A 27,161-nucleotide genomic window follows, 5' to 3' on the forward strand; every position below is an offset into this window, starting at 1 on the left:
GCAGGTGGGCACCACTGGCATCCCGGGGTGTGTGGCAGGACACGGGCTGCTGGAGGATACCAGACCAAACGATGCAGGCACGCTCCCCAATCACTGGGCAACAAGGCCCCCACCTCAGCCATGGTGGCGCCGACTCGCTGAGAGAAGCTTCTTGTACCTCCTCTGTTCAGAAACGGGACGGCGGCCCAGTCCTGGCATCCTGGGGAAAACGGGCTTGTTCAGGGCGGGAGAGGCCGAGCCACGGAAGGAGGAATTGAGTAGGGAGAGCAAACTGGTGCATTGTTGAGTTTTGAGGACATGGTTCGGCGAAACCCTTTCCGGATGCCATAGGAGGAACCGGTGGGCACAGGCTGGCATAAGTGCCACACTGAGGATCACAGTGCAGTGTTTGCCTTTGTCAGTTTGTGTGCAACCAGTCCAGCCTTCAATAACTTGGTAGATGAGGTTCTCCTGAAAGCAAGTGCCTTGCTCTTTAAAAATCGGAAGTCCTTTAAGACCCGTTTTTGAATCTTTTCCCCCAGCTAAATTCTGTACCGTGGCAACTGGCAATCGCAGCCATTGCTCCACAACTAACATTAGAAACTTCCCTCTTCCTTCAAATAAAACACCTTTTCCAGCAGAGAGCGCTCTGCCCTTGAAATCTACTTATCCAGTTTCGGCTGTTTTCCCCGCCTTACAAGCCTAACTTTTTTTTGAGGGAGAGGTAGGTTTTTGTATTCCAAATCTGCAAAGCTGCACATAATTCCCCAATGCTAAATGGCAATTCATTATCACGGTGTGTCAGTTCCCAGAAAATTAAACTGAGTTGCATTTTGGTCCCTTATCTAAACAAAAGCAGACCCGTTTCCCAAAGGACGAAAGAGAGAAGTTATCAATTTCAGTGCCAATATTTCAACAAAACACTAGCAATGGCTCTGTGTGCTACCCAGTCGTGTGGAAGGCAAGGAAAACCTTTCTTCCCAGTGCCTAACCGCGCACGGTTGTGATGATTGCTATGACGTAGGCAAAAACCACGAGCCGATTTGCCAAGTGGGGGGGGGGCGGAGTCCTGCCTGGCCCCAAATATGGCGGCCGACACAAGGTCTAGCATGAAAGCAAAATGTATGAGTAAGGGATGGTGGGAGATCCAACAATGAAATCACAAGGAGGCTGGGGGGCGCCTCATTTTACCCCCAGCACCGGGAACGGACCAAAGCGATGAGTATTGGCCAGTTGGGCCTGACCCCTGGGGAATTCCTGCTCCGAGGTCCAGATGATCATTGGCCAACCCACAGCTAGGCTGCAATCCCCCCTCACAGTCGACATCTCCAGGTCTCGGACGTCCAACCCCGACTGACCACCAGAGGTAAGTGGATCTAATAAAATGAAAAATGTGGACCCCAAACTTTGTTTCCTTTCTATTTTTCTCGGGGTAGTGCTGCCCTTCTGTTATGACTCCATCCCGTGAGGGGAGACGATCCAAATTCTGGTCGCTGCACATTCCCTCGCTCAATATCTCTGGTCTACAAGAGGCAGTAGGGGAGAGGAGGTGAGGGGTCAGGCCTGCCCCACTTTGCTTTGCCTTTGAGCCCCACATCCAGTGAAGTCTCCCTGACACACGAGGGAGATGAAGAGAAACAGGCGCGTGTGTGGACAGGTGAGGAACCTGCTGATGGGACAGAGAATGGTCTGTGGAGTGGGGAGGTATTGTGATACTTCGGGAAGAGGGGGAGCTTTGTAAAAATGACAACGTTGTGATCTTAGCGTCTGATTTAGGGCGGCAGGACCGGTTCGCCCAAATGGCACCGCAAAAAAATGATGGACAATGGAAGGCAGATTTTTCACAGGGCGCCGCTGAGATGTCAAAGCCCAAAGTCCGCCACTGTCTCAGGGAGGGAAACTTGAGGTACAGTCAACCTCGGCTCCTAAACGGCTCCGTTTTCGAGTGTTTTGGCTCCCGAATGCCGAAAAGCCAGAAGCAAATACTCCGGTTTTTGAACATTTCCCAGAAGCCAAACTTCTGCTTGAGTGCAGGAATCTCTTGCGACCAATTGGAAGCCACGCCTTGGTTGTTGAACGTTTCAGAAGCCGAACGGTCTTCCGGAACGGATTACGTTCGACAACCGAGGTTTGACTTGTAGTTGAAGTTCAGGGGAAGTTGTGTTCCTGAGGGTAGAGACCCCTGTTCAAACTGAATGCAACCTCCAGGAAACAGCCAAACCACATGCTCAAATCTTTATTGTTAAAAATATCAATGATTTGGTTCCCGAATGTCGTTTCTGTTCCGTTTGGCAAGCACCAGATAAAGAGGTGCAGGGGAAGGTCAGCGGTCCTGATGGTTTTCTGACAGATGGAAAATCCCCGAAGGAAGGATTGTGGACCCGTAGCTGCTTACACCGGGTAACTAGCAACCTCTGCTACGCCACACTGATTGGATCCTCTTTTCAGCAGAATGTAGCCACCTTCACCCCAGTCGGGACCCCAGCTGCGAAAGGAAGATAGAGGGGGAGAGAGAGTCTCCATAAGTCATCGTTTCAGAAAGCAATGAGAGGAGAGGGGTGACTCCCAGGTGGGTCAGACGAAGGATGCATGGACCTGTTACTTTTGCTTCCCTTTGTTTCACATCCTTCCAGTCTAAAAGTCAGTTCTCTGCATTTCTGCAGCCATTTGTGATTTTTTTTTTTACTTTGAACCCCTTTGTGAAAGTTCACAAACGCTTCTCCAATGAGTGCATATCTGTATGAAATTTGGGTGTAAGGAAGCTTGCAGTGGGACGCGAGTGGCGCTGTGGGTTAAACCACAGAGCCTAGGACTTGCCCATCAGAAGGTCGGCGGTTCGAATCCCCGCAATGACGGGGTGAGCTCCCGTTGCTTGGTCCCAGCTCCTGCCAACCTAGCAGTTCGAAAGCACGTCAAAGTGCAAGTAGATAAATAGGTATCGCTCCGGCGGGAAGGTAAACGGCGTTTCCGTGCGCTGCTCTGGTTCACCAGAAGCGGCTTAGTCATGCTGGCCACATGACCCAGAAGCTGTACACCGGCTCCCTCGGCCGATAAAGCGAGATGAGCGCCGCAACCCCAGAGTCGGTCACAACTGGACCTAATGGTCAGGGGTCCCTTTACCTAAGCTTGCATTGGCCTGTCTAGCTCAGTATTGTCCATTCTGACTGGTTACAGTGGCAGCTCCAGGAATTTAGGCAGAAGTCTCACCCAGCGTGACCTGGAAATGTGAGGGGTTGGATCTGGGACCCCCTGGGTGCAATGTGTATACTCTGTCCACCCAGGTACCCAAATTTCCCCCGTGTTGCCAGGCAAAGCCCCTCCTCACCCTTCACGACAACGATCAATAAGCTCCCACAGCATTGCACATCAATTTCTGGCACCCGGGCTCTCTGCCCTACCTGTTCTTTATGATCCAATAAGGGGTCCCGTTCTGAGTCCCGTAGCCGACGGCCAGGACGGCGTGGTTCAAGGATGTCCCGCAGTTGGGGTAGTCAAAGACTCCTGGGTGAAGGGGAAACAAATTTAAGGTCCTATCGTTACTTGTCTCCTTGGCTTGGGGGGGGGGGTGTGTTGCATAACCCCATCCCCTCCAACGTTTCTCCCCTGAAAATAGGGACGTCCTATTCCATCCCCTCCAACGTTTCTCCCCTGAAAATAGGGATGTCCTATTCCATCCCCTCCAACGTTTCTCCCCTGAAAATAGGGATGTCCTATTCCATCCCCTCCAACGTTTCTCCCCTGAAAATAGGGATGTCCTATTCCATCCCCTCCAACGTTTCTCCCCTGAAAATAGGGACGTCCTATTCCATCCCCTCCAACGTTTCTCCCCTGAAAAGAGGGACGTCCTATTCCATCCCCTCCAGCGTTTCTCCCCTGAAAAGAGGGATGTCCTATTCCATCCCCTCCAAAGTTTCTCCCCTGAAAAGAGGGACGTCCTATTCCATCCCCTCCAACGTTTCTCCCCTGAAAAGAGGGACGTCCTATTCCATCCCCTCCAACGTTTCTCCCCTGAAAAGAGGGACGTCCTATTCCATCCCCTCCAAAGTTTCTCCCCTGAAAAGAGGGACGTCCTATTCCATCCCCTCCAACGTTTCTCCCCTGAAAAGAGGGACGTCCTATTCCATCCCCTCCAACGTTTCTCCCCTGAAAAGAGGGACGTCCTATTCCATCCCCTCCAACGTTTCTCCCCTGAAAAGAGGGACGTCCTATTCCATCCCCTCCAACGTTTCTCCCCTGAAAAGAGGGACGTCCTATTCCATCCCCTCCAACGTTTCTCCCCTGAAAAGAGGGACGTCCTATTCCATCCCCTCCAACGTTTCTCCCCTGAAAATAGGGACGTCCTATTCCATCCCCTCCAACGTTTCTCCCCTGAAAAGAGGGACGTCCTATTCCATCCCCTCCAGCGTTTCTCCCCTGAAAAGAGGGATGTCCTATTCCATCCCCTCCAAAGTTTCTCCCCTGAAAAGAGGGACGTCCTATTCCATCCCCTCCAACGTTTCTCCCCTGAAAAGAGGGACGTCCTATTCCATCCCCTCCAACGTTTCTCCCCTGAAAAGAGGGACGTCCTATTCCATCCCCTCCAAAGTTTCTCCCCTGAAAAGAGGGACGTCCTATTCCATCCCCTCCAACGTTTCTCCCCTGAAAAGAGGGACGTCCTATTCCATCCCCTCCAACGTTTCTCCCCTGAAAAGAGGGACGTCCTATTCCATCCCCTCCAACGTTTCTCCCCTGAAAAGAGGGACGTCCTATTCCATCCCCTCCAACGTTTCTCCCCTGAAAAGAGGGACGTCCTATTCCATCCCCTCCAACGTTTCTCCCCTGAAAAGAGGGACGTCCTATTCCATCCCCTCCAACGTTTCTCCCCTGAAAAGAGGGACGTCCTATTCCATCCCCTCCAACGTTTCTCCCCTGAAAAGAGGGACGTCCTATTCCACCCCCTCCAACGTTTCTCCCCTGAAAAGAGGGACGTCCTATTCCATCCCCTCCAACGTTTCTCCCCTGAAAAGAGGGACGTCCTATTCCATCCCCTCCAACGTTTCTCCCCTGAAAAGAGGGACGTCCTATTCCATCCCCTCCAACGTTTCTCCCCTGAAAAGAGGGACGTCCTATTCCATCCCCTCCAACGTTTCTCCCCTGAAAAGAGGGACGTCCTATTCCATCCCCTCCAACGTTTCTCCCCTGAAAAGAGGGACGTCCTATTCCATCCCCTCCAACGTTTCTCCCCTGGAAATAGGGACGTCCTAAGGAAAAGTGGGACATTCCGGGGTCAAATATGAAACCAGATACGGTAGCTTCTGTAAATCTGGGACTGTCCCTGGAAAATAGGGACACTTGGAGGGTCTGCTGTACTCTGCTTCTACTGTTTTCAAAAACCATTTCCCAGAAATCACAACTGGGGAGTGTGGCTGTTGACCTCAGGTCCTGGGTTCAGGATACTGATGTGGGCATCAGGTTGGCTGCTGTGAGGACAGGAAGTTGGACTAGAGGCAGCAATGAGCTCTCGTTATTTTCCTATGGTGGGTCATAAACCCCAACTCTCCAGATTCCCTACACGGACGACTGTTTTCATTGCAACCCTGGGAGTTGCCTCGTCGCTGCATTTCTCCAGAATTTTACCTGAGCTGTAAAAGTGGAAGTCGGAGGCGTCCAGGGCCACAGTAACCGGCCCATAAGTGGCAACAGCTTCCTGGAGGGCAGCCTCGTCGTTGCTTGGGATATCCACGTAGCCGTTGATCCTGACTGCGAGGTCTGCAGATTTGTACATACAAGCTAGATCCTGCAAAGAAACAGCAAGCAATTGCCGTATTTTTCCACGCATAAGACGCCCCCATGTATAAGACGGCCCCTATTTTCTATAACCCAAAATTAAGTTGTTCAGCTTTGGGGGGGGCATGGCGGAGGTCACTCCCGCCGATCGCTCTCCCGCCTGCCCGCCACTGCCGATTGCTCAGCCCACTTGCCATGGCCGCAGCCAATCGCCAGCCGGCCTTGCTGCAGCCACCAATCACCCGCCCAATTGCCGCTGCCAATCTCCCACTTCCTGCTGCCATTAATCGCGCACACACGATTACTATCCGTGTATAAGGTGACACCCAAGTTTTGCCAAAAATTTCTTTAGCAAGAAGCATCGTAAATAAACAAGAATAAAAATTGTGCACCCCACCACCAAGACCATTCCATTGTAACTCTCCAACCTTCGAAAATTTCAACACCTCTCGCGATGGTTTGACCCTTTCCCGTTTTAACAGTACAAATTCTACATTTTATTTTCACCAATATACTAACACAGTATATTCAACCTCGGACACATTATTCAATTGAGGGACGGGGACGGACCACGTTGCAATATTTAGGGAACAGAGAATGTTGAAGAATGACAGTGTTTAGGATCCGGTATTACAGTGGTTCCTCGGGTTAAGTACTTAATTCGTTCCTGAGGTCTGTTCTTAACCTGAAACTGTTCTTAACCTGAAGCACCACTTTAGCTAATGGGGCCTCCTGCTGCTGCCGCGCCGCCGGAGCACAATTTCTGTTCTCATCCTGAAGCAAAGTTCTTAACCTGAAGCACTATTTCTGGGTTAGCGGAGTCTGTAACCTGAAGCATATGTAACCTGAAGCGTATGTAACCCGAGGTACCACTGTACTTCTGAAAGTGCCAATGAGGTGGGTTAAGCCTCTTTAAGTTCAAACTTAATAAAAGAATTCTCCTCTGTCCCTAACTAAAGTTTGGCCCCAAAGGAGTGAAGACGGAGAAAGAAAAGAGATTTTGTTGAGCATGGTGAACAGGCCACAGAATGGTAGGTTTCGCCTGGAGGTTACCTGTCCGACGTAGGGGTAGCTTTTTTCCGAGTCGAGTCCGTGGTTATCCATCACGTATTGGAAAGCCCAGCTTGGCCATCCGCCATTGCAGCCTTGGTTGCCCTGCTTCCAGGAGCAGTCGACCAGGTTTTGTTCGCTCAGCGAGACCAGCCTGCCAGTTGTCCTGGCGAGATAACCTTCCAGGGCTCCAGTGGCACTGAACGCCCAACAAGACCCGCAGCTACCCTGTGAAAAGGGACAAGCGATTTGTGTCAGGCTTCAGGGAATCGGCTTCCTCCCCCCATGGCAGTAGATAAGCAGAAGAAAGGAAAAGGAGTCTTCTTACCAGTTAGAAACTCTAATAATCACAGCGAGAGAACAAAGAATACATCTCCTAGGAATGGCGGTGCTCCCAGTTAAGGATTACACCCCCTTCCATCCCTATTAAGCTACATCACTTCTATTCCTCTCCCAAATGATTCCCCAAAATTCATTTTTTCTATCATCTTTTTCATAAAAGTCCATGAAACGTTGTCAAAGGCCTTTTCAGCATCCATAAACAATAAGGCAGCTTGTTTCTCGTTTCTTACTTCCCGATATTCAATAATATCTATTATATTCCTTATATTGTTCTTCATTTGGCCACCTGGTAAAAACCCGGTCTGATCCCGTTGAATCTGTTAACCCTTTCTCTTCCAGGGTTTCTTCTCCTAGCTGTTCCCCATCCAGTATTTCCCAGCTTCTGCCTTCTGAACTATTTCCCTCTGCAAACCACTGTTACAAATCTATACTGTCCTCCTGCTCCTTGGAAGTGAGACAAAACCATTTTCTTTGGCACAAGCTGAATCACAGCAGGCTAGAAGCGGGCAGTGGATGGGATGCATTGGGGGCAGGCGGAGAAACGGCGCCTACTTTCATCCCTCCCCACAATGGAGGGATTCTCATAATTGTAGCCAACTTTGAATCCCTGGCTTTGGCCATTTAAGCCTTCCTAAGTGGCTGTGCTGCACTCACCTGATCTTTCACCGGGGTGACATAGCCTTTGGAGCGCCAGTCCACAGAGGAAGGAAGCGACGGGTTGTCAGATTTTTGGAACAAAGTTGTTCTCCGGCCACGCTCTCTGGGCAGTTCAGGGCTGAGTCCATTCAGCCTCTCCATGAACTCTGCTTTAGTCTGGGGAGGAGAGACAAGTAGTAGTTGTAAAAACAACAACAATGGCAGTGAATGTCCTGTGTGAGTGTCTGGAGGTGGTTGGAGGATGGCTGGCGGTTAACAGATTGGGGTCACCTTCAAAGGAAGCCCCACGGAGAGCGCATGGCAGTAGTCCAAGCAGGAGATAACCAGAGCATGCACCACTCTGGCCAGACAGTCCACGGACAGGCAGGGTCTCATCCTGCATACCAGATGGAGCTGATAAACAGCTGCCCTGGACACAGAACTGACCTGCGCCTCCATGGACAGCTGTGAGTCCAAAATATGATATTTTATCATGTTTTTAATATTCTGTTGGGAGCCGCCCAGAGTGGCTGGGGAAGCCCAGCCAGATGGGCAGGCTATAAGTAATAAATAATTACTATTAGTAGTACAGTACTAGCAACTTTAGTATTTATACCCCGCACATCTGGCTGGGTTTCCCCAGCCAACCTGGGTGACTTTCATCACATATAAAAACACAAATAAGACGTCAAATGTTAAAAATGTCCCAAAACAGGGCTGTCCCCTGGTGCAGCTCTTTTTGAGCTCAAAGCCCCTGCGATGTTATGTGATTCTAGTTTAGATATTATTTATTGTAACTGTTGAGTGGATTTCTGTTTAACTTTTATATGTTGATATTATTTTATACTATTCTAATGAGCTCCCGTTGCTCAGTCCCTGCTCCTTCCAACCTAGCAGTTCGAAAGCACCTCAAAGGGCAAGTAGATAAATAGGTACTGCTCCGGTGGGAACGTAAACAGTGTTTCCGTGCGCTGCTCTGGTTTGCCAGAAGCGGCTCAGTCCTGCTGACCACATGACCCGGAAGCTGTACGCCGGCTCCCTCGGCCAGTAAAGCGAGATGAGCGCCGCAACCCCAGAGTCGGCCGCGACTGGACCTAATGGTCAGGGGTCCCTTTACCTTTACTAATGATTGTTGAATGTTACTTTTTGATGTAGGTTGCCTATTTTAAAGTTGTTTTATCATCACATTTTTGTATTGCATTAGATTGTTATAAGATGTACATCTTCAGCTTGTAAACGGCCTTGAGAATTGTAAGATAGAAAGACGGCATACAAATTAAAAATGATGATGATGAATTGATCAGTCAGCTGGCAAAACCCTGAGCTCAAACTTCGCCTTCCTCTGCCGCGAATCCTTTGGTGATTTGAGGCATCGAGAGAAGATTAACTAGCACTGAAGTTCGTGATATGAGCCGGACTCTTACCAAATCGCCCAGGTGGTTCATTGCCATCCGATAAGAATGTTTCCCCCGGGAAGCTTCGCGGTTGTGCTCTTCAATCATCCGGAAGTTCTCCTCCCATATGGTTCTCCGGTGGTCTTCTGAGTTCCTCTGCAAAGAGGACACTTGGCTAAGAATAATGAATGTGGTCCAGGACCACAACGTCCCCAAAAAGGACCTTAGGAGACCTTGAGGCCAGAGCCCAGCTCCAGGAAATGATGCTACCAGCCAGGGTGGATTTGATTTAAATCACATCGATTTAAACCACGATTTAAATCACTAGTCAGTAAGGCTTGATTTAAATCATTTTTTAAAATTTTTTACAGAAAGACTCATTCTTGCTGGTACCACCTTAACGTTTACAACCAGATGAAGGTTTCATCTTTGGAATAATAGATTTTCAGAGTAGTTTTTACAGTTGTATCAAAAATTACTGATTTGGTTCTACTATTAGAAAATACATTGGCAGATAATTGTGAAATTATTGTGAGGTTTAATAAGTTAACTGTTTATATTTGGACAGCTTTTCTGCTGAACTTTATCAGAAGGAGAAAAACAATCCTTTCCTTAACAACATTATAGCATACGTATCTGTGTTTGTTAACAGTGTTTTTCTTATTAAAAAAAACCTCTTAGACTGAGTTTGAGCGCACATGAAAAAACAAATCCTTATTTCCTGATGAATAGCCTTTGGACTTTAATGTAACTTAAACAGAAAACCTTTAGAAAGATTTTTCCTCCAAAAGCATTTTATTTTAAAAATCTGATTTAAATAAAAAAAAAATCCGATTTAAATTTTTAAAAAATTCAGTTAAAAAAAAATCATTGATTTTTATCCACCCTGCTAGCAGCACAATTCGGTTGCTCTAATTTGATGACCAGCTGGAGAAGGGCTTGGGGGATGTGTTAAGAGGGGACTCACCTCGCGGTAAACCTTATTGTGGGTCATTTTCCAGTCTCTCCAGGCTTGGTCCAGCGCTGGGTCCCTCGCTGCAGCAAAGGTCCTCAGCAAGACCAGCCCGGTCAGGGCCACCAAAGAGATCAGATGCATGTCTACACAGGGGGAAATCTAGTCAGTTGCCACTATAAGAAAAAGGTCAAGTTGCAGGCCTATGGGGCTGGAGTAAAAAGTTAAATGACCCCCTGGACAGTTAAGTCCAGGCGGCTCTGGGGTTGCAGCGCTCATCTCGCTTTCGGGCCGAGGGAGCCGGGGTTTGTCCGCAGACAGCTTTCTGGGGCGTGTGGCTGGCAGGACTAAACTGCTTCTGGCTCATGGCAGAAACCAGAGTGCACGGAAACGCCGTTTACCTTCCCGCCAGAGCGGTACCTATTTATCTACTTGCACTTTGAGGTGCTTTCGAACTGCTAGGTTGGAAGGAGCAGGGACTGAGCAACGGGAGCTCACCCCATCACGGGGATTCGAACCGCTGACCTCCTGATGGGCAAGCCAAATAGGCTCAGTGGTTGAGACCACAGCCCCACCCATGTCCCTTTAAGAACTTAGAATCTGGCTCAATATGTAGCAGTTTCCTACATTCCTGCATATTCTCCTAAAACCTTTTGGTCATGAGTTCCACAGGCTAGCGTTGTGCGGTGCAAAGAAAGCCCCTTTCTTTCGTTTGGGCACAAATCTCCTCCTGATTGGTTCCATTGCAGGTGACCTCCCCGGATCTCCTGTCTCCCCCCCCCCCCCCCCCGCAATCATTCAGCCCAGAGGTCCAGCTCTGAGGGTCTTCTGGCAGTTCCCTCCCTGCGAGAAGCAAAGCTACAGGGAACCAGGCAGAGGGCCTTCTCGGTGGTGGCGTCCTCCCACCAGATGTCAAGGAAATAAACAACTATCTGACTTTCAGAAGACATCTGAAGGCAGCCCTGTTTAGGGAAGCTTTTAATGTTTGACGTTTTAGCGTGTTTTTAATATTCTGTTGGGAGCCGCCCAGAGCAGCTGGGGAAACCCAGCCAGATGGGCGGGGTATAAATAATAAATTATTATTGTTACTGTTACATGCTGTAGTATCCATGCCCTTCTTTCTGGTTCGTCTCTAAAATAGTCTTATTTCCCCTGTTTCCACCATGCACGGTGCAGCCTCAACATGTCCTACCGCTCCTTCTTAAATCCAATAAATAATAATTATTATTATGTTCACAGCCACTCTCCCAAAACGCTTTCCGCCAAACCTTACCTTCTCGCCCGAATCGAAAGATCTAGAGACTAGGATCTCGTCTGCCTCTCAACCTGCCTGGGTTCAGAATGAGGCAGAACCTCCTTTTTTATAGAGACCGAGTCCAATTCACTTTAAGTTCTTGGGAACGTGACTGAGTGGAAGTGGCGTTTCATGGTCAAAGGACGCCGTGTGCCTGTTTACTTTGCCACGACTCGGTGGGAAAAGCTGCAGCCGGGAGTTTGTGGGTGCCCAAAATCTCATCTTGCTCAATTTCTTTTCCTACGAGGGGAAAAAACCCCCAGGATCCTGTACTTATACAGTTGTTTCAAAGGTTGGAGGTGTTAGCCTTGTGAAATGGGCAGAAGATGTCTGGCACTCGCATCACAGGGTATTCCCTCACCATGACCAGTGGGGCAGATGACGGCCGCGTCACTTTAGGAATAATTTAGGAATACAGTGGTACCTTGGTTCTCAGACTTAATCCGTTCCGGAAATTCTGTTCCAAAACCAAAGCGTTCCAAAACCAAGCCGCGCTTTCCCATAGAAAGCAATGCAAAATGGATCAATCCGTTCCAGACTTTTAAAAACAACCCCTAAAACAGCCATTTAACGTGGATTTTGCTATCTAACAAGACCATTGATCCATAAAATGAAAGCAATAAACAATGTACTGCAGTCACACAATCCATCAGTAGCTGAACTGGGTTCCATGCAGTCGCAGAAACAAAACAAAAAAGCTGCAAAAACGAAAATGCTAAATAAATAGCAACAACAGGCAGACCTCAGCGCAACACTCAAAATGGAGCACGTTTGGCTTCTGAAAAAAGTTTGCAAACCGGAACACTTACTTCCGGGTTTGCAGTGTTTGGGTCCCAAGGTGTCTGAGTACCAAGGTACCACTGAAATTCCATTATATGATAAATGTCTCCATGCAATAACTCATGTCTCATAAAGGGAGAGGGGATGTGATAAACTCTAAGATTGCCCTTGAAAATCAGATGGAAACTTTGCCCGGACCGCAATGAGGGATGCAAAGAAGGCCTGTTCTTTTGTGCAAAGAAACAAAATACGACTTCTCTCCTTTTTTCCCACACCTAGTCCAGGGTCTTCTGTAGCTTTAGGTCACAGAGGACATTCACCTCTTCTGTCAAAGTCCCTTCTCCTCCCAAATGCAGAAATGGACAGTTCCAACTTCCTCCTGTTTGGAGCATATGTTCAATATGGCATAAAATTTTAAAGCACGTGGCATCACTCAAAGTGTTCTGGGAACTGTTCCTTGTTACGGGTGCTGGGAACTGCAGCTCTGCGAAGGGGTAAACTACAGTTCCTGGGGTCCTTTGTGGGACGCTGTGTGCTTTGAGCATGCTTTGAGTGCAGGGCCGGGTTTAGGTTTGATGCGGCCCTCAGCTCCTGAAGGTAACGGGGCCCTTTCTATGTCCAGCTGTCCTTTATCAACAACAAAATTGCCGCTATTCTTTTGTGTTAAATATATGCTATATGGTCATTGATGGACCTCATAGGTATCTCAAGCCATTTGCACATCACAAAATATGCATTTTATCAAAGTAATTGTTACAACCAGTCCATGCAGAATGTCGGCACCCTATATATAGAAAGGAGCAAACCAGTGAAATTTTGGGGAGCAGGCTAGCAGGCGGGGCCCATGACTTGCATCATAGGAGCCCACACAACACGTCTTCTTATTTATATATAATATTTTTATATATGTTGGAAGCTGCCCAGAGTGGCTGGGGCTAACCTAGTCAGATGGGTGGGGTATAAATAATAACATTATTATTGTTGTTACTATGCAGTAGGATTTCCCTAGTTTCATCGGATAAATCATGCAGGCTTAATAGGTTGCCATTGGCGAGAAAGGCGTCTTCTTAGAATCACATCATCATCATCAAACCTTTTATTGGCATCACATACGAACATCCAGAGCAAATCAATACAGAATTACCGCCTTCCCAGTGACACAAAACATTTGCCAAATGATCTGGATATCGACAAATTAAGATCCTCAAGGAGCTTCGAGGCCTGATATTCTTCTCTGAAAGTAGCCCCACCTGTTTCTCCCAACCTACTCGAAGGAAAGCAAGAAAGGGATTGTGGTTTCCGAGAAGAGCGCCGTATAATATGAATCCCACAGTTTCCTTCAACTTACAAGCCAGGACACACTGGCAATTTCTGCTACGTGCCAGTATGTGCCACTCGCTTCAACAAGTCCTTCAGGAAGTCATTATTAATTGCGGGAGGTTGACGTGGTTTGGCTATTTTTGTTTTGTTTGGTAAGCAATCGCTGTAAATGGAAACCACAAGTTGATAAAATTATCGCCTTGCGCCATTTTTCAGGGAAAGCTAGTGGGACGGCTCAGCCGTTCTGATAACATTAATTCCCACACTTTCACCAGCCAGCCTTGGGGGGTGAGGTCTGCCTGGGATTTGCACGTTTCCGGCGTAGCTAAAAATACTACTGTGCAAAGGAGACAGGCATTTAAATTTAGGGAAGCTTTTTAATGTTTGATGCATTACTGTATTTTAAGATTTTGTTGGAAGCCGCCCAGAGTTCCGGCACTTCCGGGTTTCGGCGGGTCCGTAAGCCGAAAAAACGCAACCTGAAGCATCTGTAACCCGAGGTATGACTGTAGTAAACACAGGTCAATAGAAGACATTTTCGCTGCAAGGCTTTTCATCGACAGCAGCGGATCAAAGCAAGAAACATTCGCTCAAAGCGCACAAATACATGGTTTTTATTGTTTTGAAAAGAACCAAATTTGAAAACTTGACATGCAGCCTACGGAGTTGGATTGGAGAACTTGATTTTTTTGCTCTGTCCGGAAGCCGCGGAGAAAGGAGGAGGAGGAGAAAGGAAGGAAGGAAGGAAGGAAGGAAGGAAGGAAGGGGAAAGGAGGAGGAGGAAGGAAGGAAGGAAGGAAGGGAGGGAGGAAGGAAGGGGAAAGGAGGAGGAGGAAGGAAGGAAGGAAGGGAGGGAGGGAGGGAGGAAGGAAGGGAGGGGCTCAATAAATGCTGAGGTTTCGCTGGTCCGAACTGCATGGATCCAGTAGACGAGGAAACGAAGGCTGCTTAGAAGGGATAACTTGCATCCTCTGCTATTCCGCAGATGTTGATTCCTTTCTGCATTTTCATGTAGCCATGTTCACCCCAAGCCGAGCCCCAGCTGAGGGAGGGAAATAGGAATTGAGAGATGGTGAGAGCCTCTTAAGCAGGGGACCGCAAACTTTTTCAGCAGGGGGCCTGTCCGCTGTCTCCCAGACCTTGTGGGGAGCCTCAAGCCCCTCTTTCTCACCTGTTCTTTAGGATCCAGTAGTCAACCAGTCTCTGGCCGTGATGTCTCTCGAACCCGTAGCCAACGGCCAGCATCGCATGGTCTAGGTGGTCGCCGCATTTGTGGTTATTGTAGATTCCTGGCAGAGGAGGAAAAACAGAGAACATGGCTCTGGCATGTTGTGGAACAAGCGTCTATTCCAGCAGGGATGGAACCTCCAGAAGGCCCTCGGGAGATGGACCCCGGTGTCCGGGGTGGAGACACTCCTTCAGGTCTACTGGGCCATTTAGGGCTTTCAAGGTCAGCACCAACACTTTGAATTGTGTTTGGAAACGTCCTGGGAGCTGATGCGGGTCTTTCAGGACCAGTGTTATACGGTCTCAGCAGCCACTCCCAGTCCCCAGTCTGGCTGCCACATTCTGGATTAGTTGTAGTTTCCGGGTCACCTTCCAAGGCAGCCCCACGGAGAGCGTATTGCAGTGGTCCAAGTGGGAGATAACCAGAGCATGCACCACTCTGGCCAGACAGTCTGCAGGCAGAGAGGGTCTCATCCTGCAGACTAGATGGAGCTGCCCTGGACACAGAATTGACCTGTGCCTCCATGGATAGCCATGAGTCCAAAATGACTCCCAGGTTGTGCACCTGGTCCTTCAGGGGCACAGTGACCCCATTCAGGACCAGGGAGTCCCCACACCCGCCTGTGCCCTGTCCCCCCAAAACAGTCCTTCTGTCTTGTCAGGATTCAACCTCAATCTGTTAGCTGCCTCCAGACACTCACACAGGACCTTCACCGCCTTCACTGGTTCTGATTTAAAAGAGAGGTGGAGCAAATTCCCCTTGCCTGGCCGTAGTTGGCCGGAATATACAATATTCCCCAAAATCTCCTGCATTGATGACTACTCTGCTTCCAAAACTGCCCCGTGGTTTTCTTCTCCATTGCAGCAACAACAGTCTCATCGTTTCCCAAAAGGGCACCTTACCATGACTGTAAAACCGGAAGTCAAAAGTGTTTACTCCAACAGAAACCGGGCCCTCAAACGCCACCGCTTTTTCCAGGACCCTCTCGTTGCCTGCTGGAATGTTTACATAGCCCTTGCATCTTGCTGCAATGTCCCATTTCTTGAAACGACAGCTTCCGTCCTGCAAACAGACAACGGAAAAAGGCTTAAACTCTTTTTAAAATTGGGAACGTTCTCTGTCCGAACGGCGCAGGAGAGATAGAGGAAGGAGCCTTGCAATGCAGGAACCTTTTCCCCAGAAGTCAAGGCAGTGATGATACGTTGGGCTAGAGATTTGGGGTATAATATCCAACTTCCATCTTGGGAAAAGTGATGGAAAGAAGAAAGGAAATGGACTGCCTGCTGTTCACTGAAAGGAAACTATAGGAAAATGATGTGTCGTTGGTATCTAACACCGAGCAGAATTGCAGAAATGTACAAAACGAGTTCAAATCTGCGTTGGAAATGCAACAGGAAGGAGGATACTTTTTACCACTGGTAAAAGCTTTCTGGGAAACGATATATAATGAACTAAAGAAAACGTTCACAAATGCATTTGTTAAAAAACTAGAAGCTTTTCTTCGTTAGGTATAATAACAGGTGAAGAGATCTCAAAGGAGGATATGTATGTAACGACGGCAGCCAGAATGCTTCTAGCGCAGAGATGGAAGGGAAGAGAAGTACAGACAAGAGAAAAATTGAAAACTATACTGATGGAGTATGCAGAGATGGCGGAACTGACGGGGAAGATCAAGTATTCTTAAAAGACTGGAGTAAATTCTTAATTCACTCTAGAGACCACTGTAAACAGTTATCATTGCCAGGGATGTGATGGCACTTGTAATGTGGAATTAACTGTGGCAACAATGGATATGTAACAGATAGATAATGGCAAAAGATGCAGAAAATATAATTTTAAATAATGTTTGAAATGGCTGAAGTTAAAAGGTGTAAAATTTTGTCAAACCAATATAGATATAAAAGAATCTTTTGCCCAATGTGAGGTTTGAACCCACAGCCCTGGGGCTCAGAGTCTCCTGCTCTACTTGCTGAGATAGATGTTTAAGTTTAGTAAATACCGTAACTAAGCCTTTGGAGGAGAGAGGATAACCAGGCTGAGATGGGCGCACCCAGAGCCAACGGGGACAATCGATGAGCAAGAAAAGCCAATCAGGAGGCAGACCCCGCTAAGTCCCCGCCTCTGAGGTGGGACCAGACGCCCCTTCCCTCCTGGGATTGACAGCTGTCAATCCCAGAAGGCAAGAAAAAGAGAGCCTGTGCTCAAATTGGATTTCTGTTTCCATTTCAGTTCACCTCAGCGAGGATGGCTGGGAAGTAACCATGCAGTGGAAACTTGGTTTTCGAAGTCAAATGTTTTGGTTTTCGATCAATTTTCGGAAGCTGAACGTGCTACACGGCTTCCGTTTTGAGTTTCCCTATTGTACTGAGGCTTCCGTTTTCGGTGTTCTTTTTTTTATAATAATTTTTAATTAATTTTTACATATTAATTATCATTCATACAACAAAACTTCACTTCTTATACAATCTTTTTGGACTTCACCAGCCCTTCTGATGATCCTCCGTTCTTATCACTTATTCTGCATTTCTTAGATTCCTATTGCCTTTAACTATCTTAACTAACAGTCTCCCTCGTTACCTTTTTTTTCCCCAATATTTCAAATAGTCCACCTTACAAAACCACTTGCAAACCTACAACCGTTTTCGGTTTTCAAATGTTTCAGAAGCCGAACGGTCTTCCGTTTTCAGGTTACATTCGAAAACCGAGGTTACACCGTATCATAGCTGTCAACTTACAGATTTGAAAATAAGGGACCAGCAGCCTCGAAAATAAGGGATCAGCAGCCAAAATAAGGGATCAACAATTACTTTTATAAAATACATATTTTGTTGCGTGCAAATGGCTTGAGATACCTATTAGGTCCATCAATTACCATATAGCATATATTCAACAGAAAAAACAGCAACAATTTGTTGTTGACAAAGCACAGCTGGACATAGAAAGGGCCCCATTACCTTCAGGATCTTATTTAAGGGACATCATCAATAAGGGACAGCAGCGGGACATGGTGCTGGGATAAGGGACTGTCCCGCCAAATAAGGGACGCTTGACAGCTATGCACCGTATACGGTTCAACCGTGAACATGCACAGCTGTTTCGTTGGGACGTGGCTTTAGGATAGAAACGAGGAAAACAGGAAGGAAGGGGAGGAGAAAGGAAAGGTGAAAGAAATAAGGTTTTCTTTAACCTTGTGCCCGTGACTACAAAAATGGCATGCCTTGCCTGCGTTATTTACCTCCTCCTCGTAGGGATAGGTGTGCTCCGAGTTGATGCCGTTTCGCTTCACGTATTCAAAGGCATCGCTTGGCAAGCCTCCTTGGCAGCCCTTGTTTCCCTCTTTCCTGGAGCAGTCCATGAGGTTTTGCTCGCTCAGAGACACCAGCCGCTTAGTCTTTTTGAAGTGCAGGGCTTCCAGCGCTCCCGTGGCACTGAACGCCCAGCAGCTGCCACAATCGCCCTGCAAGGAAATAAACAGAGAGAGACCGTTGGGTGTCAAATGCGGACGTTGAAAATGAAATGCCACCATTCCCAGAAGGAGTTCTTGGGGGTGGGAGTGGGGAGGGCAGTATGAACAAACGAATGAATCTTTATTTGCGTCAGCTATCGGCCATCGCAATAAAACAACAATACGATATACAAAGAATAGAAATGAAAAGTCAATTGTATAAAATACATTTTAGGGCTTTGAATCAATGGTCAAATAGTGAATCTTATTCTGATTGCCCCAAGTTTTGTCAAGTTCTGCCAAAAAGAAGATTATGCATACAGCTGCCTTGCAAGTCGAACGTTTTGGCTCCCGAACGCCGCAAACGCAAACCCAGAAGTGAGTGTTCTGGTTTGCAAATTTTATTTGGAACACAAACGTCCAACACGGCTTCTGATTGGCTGCAGGAGCTCCCTGCAGCCAATCGGAAGCCGCACCTTGGTTTCCGAACGTTTTGGAAGTCGGACGGACTTCTGGAACGGATTCCGTTCAACTTCCGAGGTACGACTGTGATAGATATTATATGTATGCCAATAAAGGGGGCAGGGGAATCTGCAGACATTTCTACTTTTGGAAACCAATCCATTAAACTTTGGGAAACCAATCCATTAAACTTTAGAAACAAGCAAATAAACACAATTCTCATTGCAGTAGCAAACTGCAAGCCTCTGACATGGACATCTGAATCTTCACCTGTAGCCTTCAACCCACCTGGTCTTTCACTGGGGTCACGTAACCTTTTGTGCGCCAGTCCACAAAATCGGGAGACGGCCGTTGAGAGAGTTTTCTGAAGAACTCTGTGTTGTCGTTGCGTCGTCTGGTCTGGTTAAAGCGAAATCCGGTCATCTTCTGCTTGAACTCTTCGTCGGTCTGGGGAGGAGACCAAAGTCATCAGCGCAAAATCATCAGGAGTTGTGTGTCGTCCCCCCCGAACGCCTCCTGTGTCACGGATCAAGCAATGAGCTGGTCAAGCCCTTAGTGGACATGTTGCCTGGCTGTGCTGGAAGTTTTGGGGTGCAATGATAACCCTCAGCCTGCTACAGTGAGCAAGAGATGACATGTAGAATCATAGAATTATAGAATCATAGAGTTGGAAGAGACCACAAGGGCCATCGAGTCCAACCCCCTGCCAATCAGGAAACACCATCAGAGCACTCCTGACATATGGTTGTCAAGCCTCTGCTTAAAGACCTCCAAAGAAGGAGACTCCACCACACTCCTTGGCAGCAAATTCCACTGTCAAACAGCTCTTACTGTCAGGAAGTTCTTCCTAATGTTTAGGTGGAATCTTCTTTCTTGTAGTTTGGATCCATTGCTCCGTGTCCGCTTCTCTGGAGCAGCAGAAAACAACCTTTCTCCCTCCTCTATGTGACATCCTTTTATATATTTGAACATGGCTATCATATCACCCCTTAACCTCCTCTTCTCCAGGCTAAACATGCCCAGCTCCCTTAGCTGTTCCTCATAAGGCATCGTTTCCAGGCCTTTGACCATTTTGGTTGCCCTCCTCTGGACACGTTCCAGTTTGTCAGTGTCCTTCTTGAACTGTGGTGCCCAGAACTGGACACAGTACTCCAGGTGAGGTCTGACCAGAGCAGAATACAGTGGCACTATTACTTCCCTTGATCTAGATGCTATACTCCTATTGATGCAGCCCAGAATTGCATTGGCTTTTTTAGCTGCCGCGTCACACTGTTGGCTCATGTCAAGTTTGTGGTCAACCAAAACTTGTGTCAGAGACCAGGCTGAGGATTACAGCTCTGGTGAGGAATGGTGGGAACCTCTCCCTTTGCCCGCTCCTGGCCAGGTTCCTGAAGCTGCCCAGGAAAAGTGGAGCAGTATAGATTTAGAGACTTGGTTTGCAGAGGGGCATAGTTCAGAAAGCAACAGCTCGGTAGAGCTGAGTTGGGAACAGCTAGGAGGAGAAGAACAGGAAGAGAGAGATAACTGAAGGAGGTGACCCAGGGGGGATATGAGAATTCTGGGATATAATATACAATCAACTTTAAAAGATTTTAAAATTCTCCTTCCAACCCCCCCGCCCAGAAGCCTTTCAGTTAGGCATCATGTCGATTGAAATACAAAAATTCTATAGAACCATCTTTGTGTTTGCGACTGTGGCGGCTAGAATCCTAATAGCAAAAAAACTGGAAAGGTGACTTAATTCCCAAAAGCTTGACTGGCAGGTGAGGAGGATAGAATCTTTGGAACTTGCAAAAACGACTGGGAGAATAAGAGGAAACATAAATCAGAAAGTGAGGAAAGAATGGACAATATATAAAATGGTATTGCGAAAATGCAGATCTCCTGACAGGTTCAGATTGAATCTTGGCTATTAAGGAATGCTAGAAACTTAGAAATTTCTTTGTGATATGCAATAGATATAACAGGAAGTGCGTATAGGCTAAGAATATGTGGAAAGCACAATAAAGTGAATCTGAAGTCAAAAATGTGTGTGACATCTGAAGGCAGCCCTGTTTAGGGAAGCTTTTAATGCCTGAAGTTCTCTTATTCTGTTTTTAGTGTTCTGTTGGGAGCCGCCCAGAGTGGCTGGGGAAACCCAGCCAGATGGGCAGGGAATAATAATAATAATAATAATAATAATAATAATAATAATAATAATTCTGCAAAATAAGCTAACGCTATTCTAGGCTGCATCAACAGAAGTCTAGTGTCCAGATCAAGGGAAGTCCTAGTCCCTGAGAGAATGGAGATGTTTAGAAATTGACTGATTGAAAGCTGGAGCAGAAGACAAGCAGAATGTCAGAGTTTGGGCACAGCCAGTGTGGGCCGAGGGAGACTTAGCCGCCCGCAGTTCCCACGATATGCGTTTGCTTACCCAGTCCCCAAACCGGTTCATTGCCAGCCGATAGGTGTGTTTTCCCTGGGCAGCCTCGCGGTTGTGCTGTTCGATCTTTTTCAGGTTGCTCTCCCACAAACTTCTGCGGCGATGCTCTTCCCCCTGGCGAGAAGACGAAATTGTTAAGGCTGCACATCACATACGACCCCCCTGGGGTGGGGGGTTAGTAAAGCAAACAGTCTAATTTGTCAGCACCTAAATGATATCGAGCGTCGGAACAACTTGGCCACAATAAGGAGATTTTGCCCATGGCATGGCTATTTTCCACCTTCCCATTTTGACTCTCCAGCACCCTATCTGCATAACCCAGCAATTCCAAAATATAGACGCGCTTTGACTCTCACGAGATTGAATGTCTTGCCCTCAGCTGGACTTGAGGGACGATGCCAACAGATGCCACACGAAAAGTGTCCCTGTGGAGACGGCAGTCCCGAATCGGTGGCGCATGCCTTTGTGGCTTGCCCTCTTGATAAAGACTTGAGGAATGAGATTATCACCCCTCTTTTATGGTCTATTCTGGGTCGCCCAGCCACTGCCCCAGGGTCCTTTCTCTTGGCAGGTCAAGATGAGAGAGAAAGAAAGAAAGCGAGAGAGAGAAAGAGAGATATGGAGAAGAGAGAGAGAGAGAGAGAGAGAGAGAGAAAGAAAGAAAGAAAGAAAGAAAGAAAGAAAGAAAGAAAGAAGAGAGAGAAAGTGTGAGAGAGAGATGGAGGAGAGAGAGAGATGGAGAAGAGAGAGAGAGAGGGAGGGAGAGAGAGAAAGAAAGAAAGGAGGAAAGAAGAGAGAGAGAGAGAGAGAGAGAGAGAGAAAGAAAGAAAGAAAGAAAGAAAGAAAGAAAGAAAGAAAGAAAGAAAGAAAGAAAGAAAGAAAGAAAGAAAGAAAGTGTCCTTTTTCTTGGCAGATCCAGATGAGCAGGTGGCAGCAAAGGTGGCAAGGTTTTTAGCTGGGGCAATCAGAATTTGCTATGGCCGCGCAAATCAAGATTCATTCATTCACCCCCCTCCCCGGCTTGAAAGCCACCATCAGTTGGCCACTGGAACTGGGTGCCAGGAAATGGCCAGGATTTGTCTGCACTGGGATGCAGTAGGACTGGGGAAGCGACTGACTCTGAGCATGGGCAGGGTTTTTTTTGCGACCTCGAGCCTGCCTTGTGTTAGAAGACAGGAGAGTTCTCTTCTCGCCCCCTTTCCTGGCTAATGCAAAGGGCATCTTTCTGTCTATGGGCTGCGCTCCCTATAGATCCCAGAGCGATCGCCTTGTTGAATCCAGCAGGACTTTTGGAACCCCAAAATTTCAAATCCGGCGCAAATACTTAGTTACCGTAACTTGGTTCCCAAAATGGTACTCTGTACGTGCTCAGGAGAACACGGCTCAGGTTGCATAAGTTTCGACGCAGAAGCAGGGAGCAAAACTCACCTTGGCATATAATTTTGAATGGGTGCTTTGCCAGAGATTCCAGGCATTGTCGAGGGCAGGATCCTGCGCTGCGACGAGGGGTGTCAGGAAGACCAGCCCGGTCAGGGCCACCGCCCACAGGTGAAGCATGTCTACCTAAGAGACCAAAGCGTCGTCACTCAATATTTGCTTTCCCCCCCTTAGGACTCATTCATCTTTGCAGCGAGAAAAGTCGAAAGTCGAAAGCCAGTTCCTCTCCTCTAGAATCATCCCCGTCGATTTCATTTATTTTGCTAGTGGGCCGCTGGACTTTCTTGTGGCAAGGAGTTCCACAGTTGGTTTGTGCATTTAAGGAGAATGAATTCTTCCACTCCATTGCCTAATGATTTCTACTTATCGCATGTGGACAACTGGGGCGATATTCATTTCACCTCTTTTCAACTCCCTCTTTTGAAACAGCCGGTTCTGAATAACAGAAACAAACAAATTCTGCCTCTGTCGCAGAATTGGGCTCGTCGTTTCAAATGCCAGCGTCAAAATTCAGCATAGCCCCCACTGCCCTGCTTAAAGGCTTGCTTCTGAGCCTTTTAATGTTTCAATGTTGTATTTTAATCTTGTTTTTTAAGTTGTATTTTAATCAACTTGTTTTTATTATTGGTCGTTAGCCACCCTGAGCCTGGTCTTAGCTGGGGAGGGCAGAGTATAAATAAAATTTATTAATATTATTATTATTAGCCAATGAAAACAAAACCCACCACTTGGGATACAAATGCTAATATTTAATATGAAGTATTTGCCTAATGCACTCCGGAGACTGTCTGATATAAACAGGGGGAGAGTCTTTTTTCGCGGGGAGGCGATCATTTCAATTTTAACCTTGTCCCAGATAACACCCCCCCTTGAATCAACGCCCCATGTACTTTATTTATCTGCTTGTTTGCTTCTTAGTTGGCCAATAAAAATATCATGTGGCAGGGAGTTTCACAGGAGGGGCTTAAATTTCAGGAGGCAAGTCCTTCCGCCTCTTTTCAACTCCCTACTTTGAAACGACTGATTCTGAATAATTAAATCGGAACGTCTCCACCCAGAACTCAGCTCCTCGTTTCAAATGCCGCCTTCAGAAGTCAGCGTCGCCCCAACTCACCTGCTTAAAGGGTCATGTCTGAGTGAATAAAACCAAAATTTACCACTTGAGATATTTGAAGAAATGTTAATGTTGGAAGACGAAGTCTTTGCCAAATGCACACCCAGGCAGAGTCTGACGTCAAAAGCGCGAGAATCTTTTAACCGCATCCCAGATACCCCACCAATATTTTTTTCTCGTGTTCCCAAATTCTCTCCAATATGGCTTTCAGTTCCCCAAAATGCAACATACCTCTCTTCCAGCCAAAAGGGTCTTGTCCGTCTGTCCTTGTCTGTCTGTCCTTGTCTCGTTTCTCTCTGTAGTAAAAAGCATCGCTGGTCCTCTTTTTATAGGTGAGACTCCACTCAACATCCTGTCCACAGTTCCTTGTGACATTCTTGCCTCATCGATTCTGCAGAAGTCCAGAAAACCCATGAATCTGAGTGCTGGGTTCTGGGTTCATCTTTCCAAACTCTCAGATTGCACAACTTTTCTAAAGAAATAACGTTTTTCAGGGTGGGGCAGAAATCGGTTCGATTTTTCCCCGTTGCTGTTATTTGCAAAATATCCGTTCAGCCTTTATTTTTTAAAAAAATATTTTTATTCATTTTCCATTTAATCATATATAATCACATCATTATTTCCACTTTACCTTAGAGCCTATTGACTTCCCTCCCACCCACCTCTTGGCTTTCAAAGTTAACCTTTATATCACATGTTCTAGTAGCAGGTAGTTCCCCAGACTTGCTTGCCTGAACTGAAGTTCAATACGGATAAGACAGAGAGGGGTCAGCAAACTTTTTCAGCAGAGGGCCGGTCCACTGTCCCTCAGACCTTGTGGGGGGCCAGACTATATTTTGAAGAAGAAGAAAAAAATGAATGAATTCCTGTGCCCCACAAATAACCCAGAGATGCATTTTAAATAAAAGCACACATTCTACTCATGTGAAAACACGCTGATTGAGAAGGCGTTTGGTCTGGATTTGGCCTCCGGGCCTTAGGTTGCCTACCCATGAGGTAGATAATTAAGAGCTTAGGTGGCTTCAGCAGTGGGCGCCGGGCGCCCCCCAGAATTAAATGCCCGCGTGCCATGCACCCCTTGCACCCCCTTGTAAAGACGGCCCTGGCTGGAAGTCCCTCATCTGAATCTCTCCCTTCATTCTCAACTTCTGTGTTTCTTTACTTAGTCATTCATGTTCAGCCCAGAGCCCCTCCAAGGAGCCCATGGCATCCCAAACCCCTCCACGGATGCTCACAAAACAACCCTGCAATGTAGACTCAGCAGAGATCAGGTGACCACATTTCAAGAAGGATATGGATGCAGATAGTGATATATGGAAGTGAGAGCTGGACCATCAAGAAGGCTGATCGCCAAAGAATGGATGCTTTTGAATTCTGGTGCTGGAGGAGACTCTGGAGAGTCCCATGGACTGCAAGAAGATCCAACCTCTCCATTCGGAAGGAAATCAGGCCTGAGTGCTCACTGGAAGGACAGATCCTGAAGCTGAGGCTCCAAGACTTTGGCCACCTCATGAGAAGAGAAGACTCCCTGGAAAAGACCCTGATGTTGGGAAAGATGGAGGGCACAAGGAGAAGGGGACGACAGAGGACGAGATGATGGGACAGTGTTCTCGAAGCGACCAGCATGAGTTTGACCAAACTGCCGGAGGCAGTGGAAGACAGGAGGGCCTGGCGTGCTCTGGTCCAGGGGGTCACGAAGAGTCGGACACCACTAAACAACAACAAATGGATGCAGATCATTGCGTCCTGTTGTCCAAACAACGTTTATTTTTCTGCGAAGCACTCCAGTCCCTCGAAGTGGAGTAACCCATTTCCTCTTGCCTCAAGCCACAACAATTGTGTCAGTCCTTGTGGTCTGTATTGTCGTTTCCCAATTCCACACCTGCGTATACAGAGCAGCTGACTCGTGCTAAGGATGCGTTAGGCTGACGATCTTCCCCTTCTTTTCTCTCGATGCACATCGTTTTCATATCGTTTTCTTTTAGCGTACAATTTCAGGTCTGTTTTCCATAAAAGCCGAATATTATGCCCCAAATCCCTTGCCCAGTGTATCATTACGGATTTAACCTGTTCATCTTTTGTATACGACCCCAAAAGCAATCTGTACATTTTCGACAGTAGTTTTGGATTGTTTTTAAACAGATCTTTTTGAAACCTTGAGATCTCACGACTTAAACCTTTCTTTTTGTCTGTCTTGAAAGTATAATTTAATTGGTGAAATTGTAACCAGACCCTTATCTCTTCAAAATAAATCCCTTATGTCTTCAAAATCTTTCAGTTTCACTTGTATTTTATCTATAGAATAATAGTGGATTAATTTTCTCTACTTCTCATTTTTATAGTTCTCTGTATTTCCACATCAGTTTGTGGATATTTTATAACAACGTCCTCCTGAGAATTCATCAGCGCTTTCAGTCAAAATTTCTCACAATATGCACTTTTTTTTTTGCAAAGTGATATTGCAGAATGGAATGCATTTTAATGTTATTTTCACCAGTATGAGCACTAATATGTACACAGTTCACCCTTGTCTGTGCATTTGTTTTTACACAAAACTGGGATGCAGAACTCTACTGCAAAATTCAAAACAGTGCAAATTTCAAAAGACGGTTGTGCTTTCGTTTCTGTATTGTTTTGGAGTGTAGGTCGGTTCACATTTTAAAACGCAGAACGAATTGAATTTCTAATCTGGAAAATGCAAACCTCGCTGAATTCCACCGCGACGTCCCTGCTTCTGGGTCAACCTGCGTTGGGCCGCACCGTTAAATTCCTGATTCTGCCTTTTCAACCTTTGCAGGCTACAATGTTGCTTATGTTACCTTTGCTAATTAATTCACTTCATGGTTATCTGATGCATTCCCTCCCTTATATCTCCAAATCTATGTTTCTGTTTTAAAATCTCCAAATCTGTGTTGATTTTTAAAGCACATTCTGTAACTCGAAGGAACTCAAAAAGGAAATATCACTATTAAATTTGTACACCTCCCCATACCGCAGGTCCCAGCCACAACAATTGTGTCAGTCCTCGTGGTCTGTGTTGTTGTTACCCAATTTCGCATCTGCGTATACAGAGCAGCTGCCTCGTGCTAAGGATGCGTTAGGCGGACGTTCTTCCCCTTGTTTTTCTCTCTTCAACCCCAAAATTGGTGCACCAGATCTCGAAGCCCTGGGCTACTTTCCTGCCTTGCAGCCAGGCATTGCTAAACAGGCGCCCTCTGGGCAGTCTGCGCTATAACTCCCAGCAGTTGCAGCCAGTGCCTGCTTAGCGAAATTCCCAAGATTTGTGTTGCGTTCACAAAGTAAAGGAAGGATTGAACTCTGATTAATAAGAATACACACAGAGGCTTGAACTAGCAAGACTCTGGGAAAGGTGCGTATAATAATCTCTGTCCACCCCCTGGCCCAGGTCGTTTTATTCACAAAAGAATTTTTTACAGAGTGTTCGTAAGAACCAGTCAGATTTCTTCTGAGCATTTCAACAAACCCCATGTGGGGACAAAGTTAAACTACCAAAACTAATTAAGCACAGGGTAAACA

The 27,161-nt window shown here is 46.9% G+C and overlaps 2 protein-coding genes across 2 annotated transcripts; both read right to left on the bottom strand.

Annotated features, from left to right (window-relative positions):
* Positions 1-1,632: 1,632 nt before the first annotated feature.
* Positions 1,633-8,054, bottom strand: LOC310753527 (procathepsin L-like). Its single transcript, XM_083594914.1, has 5 exons — positions 7,792-8,054; positions 6,799-7,023; positions 5,596-5,755; positions 3,378-3,480; positions 1,633-2,464 (listed from the first exon to the last, which is right to left on the bottom strand). The coding sequence occupies exons 1-5, from the start codon at positions 7,933-7,935 to the stop codon at positions 2,371-2,373; spliced, it is 726 nt and encodes a 241-aa protein (XP_083451040.1). The 5' UTR covers positions 7,936-8,054; the 3' UTR covers positions 1,633-2,370.
* Positions 8,055-14,110: 6,056 nt separating this feature from the next.
* LOC310753458 (cathepsin K-like) lies at positions 14,111-23,965 on the bottom strand. The gene is made up of 8 exons (XM_083594791.1): positions 23,856-23,965; positions 22,502-22,636; positions 21,065-21,187; positions 18,937-19,095; positions 17,977-18,198; positions 15,644-15,803; positions 14,685-14,802; positions 14,111-14,555 (listed from the first exon to the last, which is right to left on the bottom strand). The coding sequence occupies exons 1-8, from the start codon at positions 23,934-23,936 to the stop codon at positions 14,462-14,464; spliced, it is 1,092 nt and encodes a 363-aa protein (XP_083450917.1). The 5' UTR covers positions 23,937-23,965; the 3' UTR covers positions 14,111-14,461.
* Positions 23,966-27,161: the final 3,196 nt, after the last annotated feature.

The sequence above is a fragment of the Podarcis filfolensis genome (genome assembly GCF_964270895.1).
Source record: "Podarcis filfolensis genome assembly, chromosome: 18".
NCBI lineage: Eukaryota > Metazoa > Chordata > Lepidosauria > Squamata > Lacertidae > Podarcis > Podarcis filfolensis.

Excerpts from the sequence above, each read along its gene's own strand:
- LOC310753527 (XM_083594914.1), bottom strand. The coding sequence starts at position 7,935 with ATGGAGAGGCTGAATGGACTCAGCCCTGAACTGCCCAGAGAGCGTGGC. Across the intron at positions 5,756-6,798 it reads GCTACCCCTACGTCGGACAG|GATCTAGCTTGTATGTACAA; the intron begins GTAACCTCCAGG and ends GTTTCTTTGCAG. Across the intron at positions 3,481-5,595 it reads CTTCCACTTTTACAGCTCAG|GAGTCTTTGACTACCCCAAC; the intron begins GTAAAATTCTGG and ends CCCTTCACCCAG.
- LOC310753458 (XM_083594791.1), bottom strand. The coding sequence starts at position 23,936 with ATGCTTTTTACTACAGAGAGAAACGAGACAAGGACAGACAGACAAGGA. Across the intron at positions 22,637-23,855 it reads CCCTTTTGGCTGGAAGAGAG|GTAGACATGCTTCACCTGTG; the intron begins GTATGTTGCATT and ends TTGGTCTCTTAG. Across the intron at positions 14,556-14,684 it reads TACTGGATCCTAAAGAACAG|CTGGGGCTCGGCTTGGGGTG; the intron begins GTGAGAAAGAGG and ends TCCCTCCCTCAG.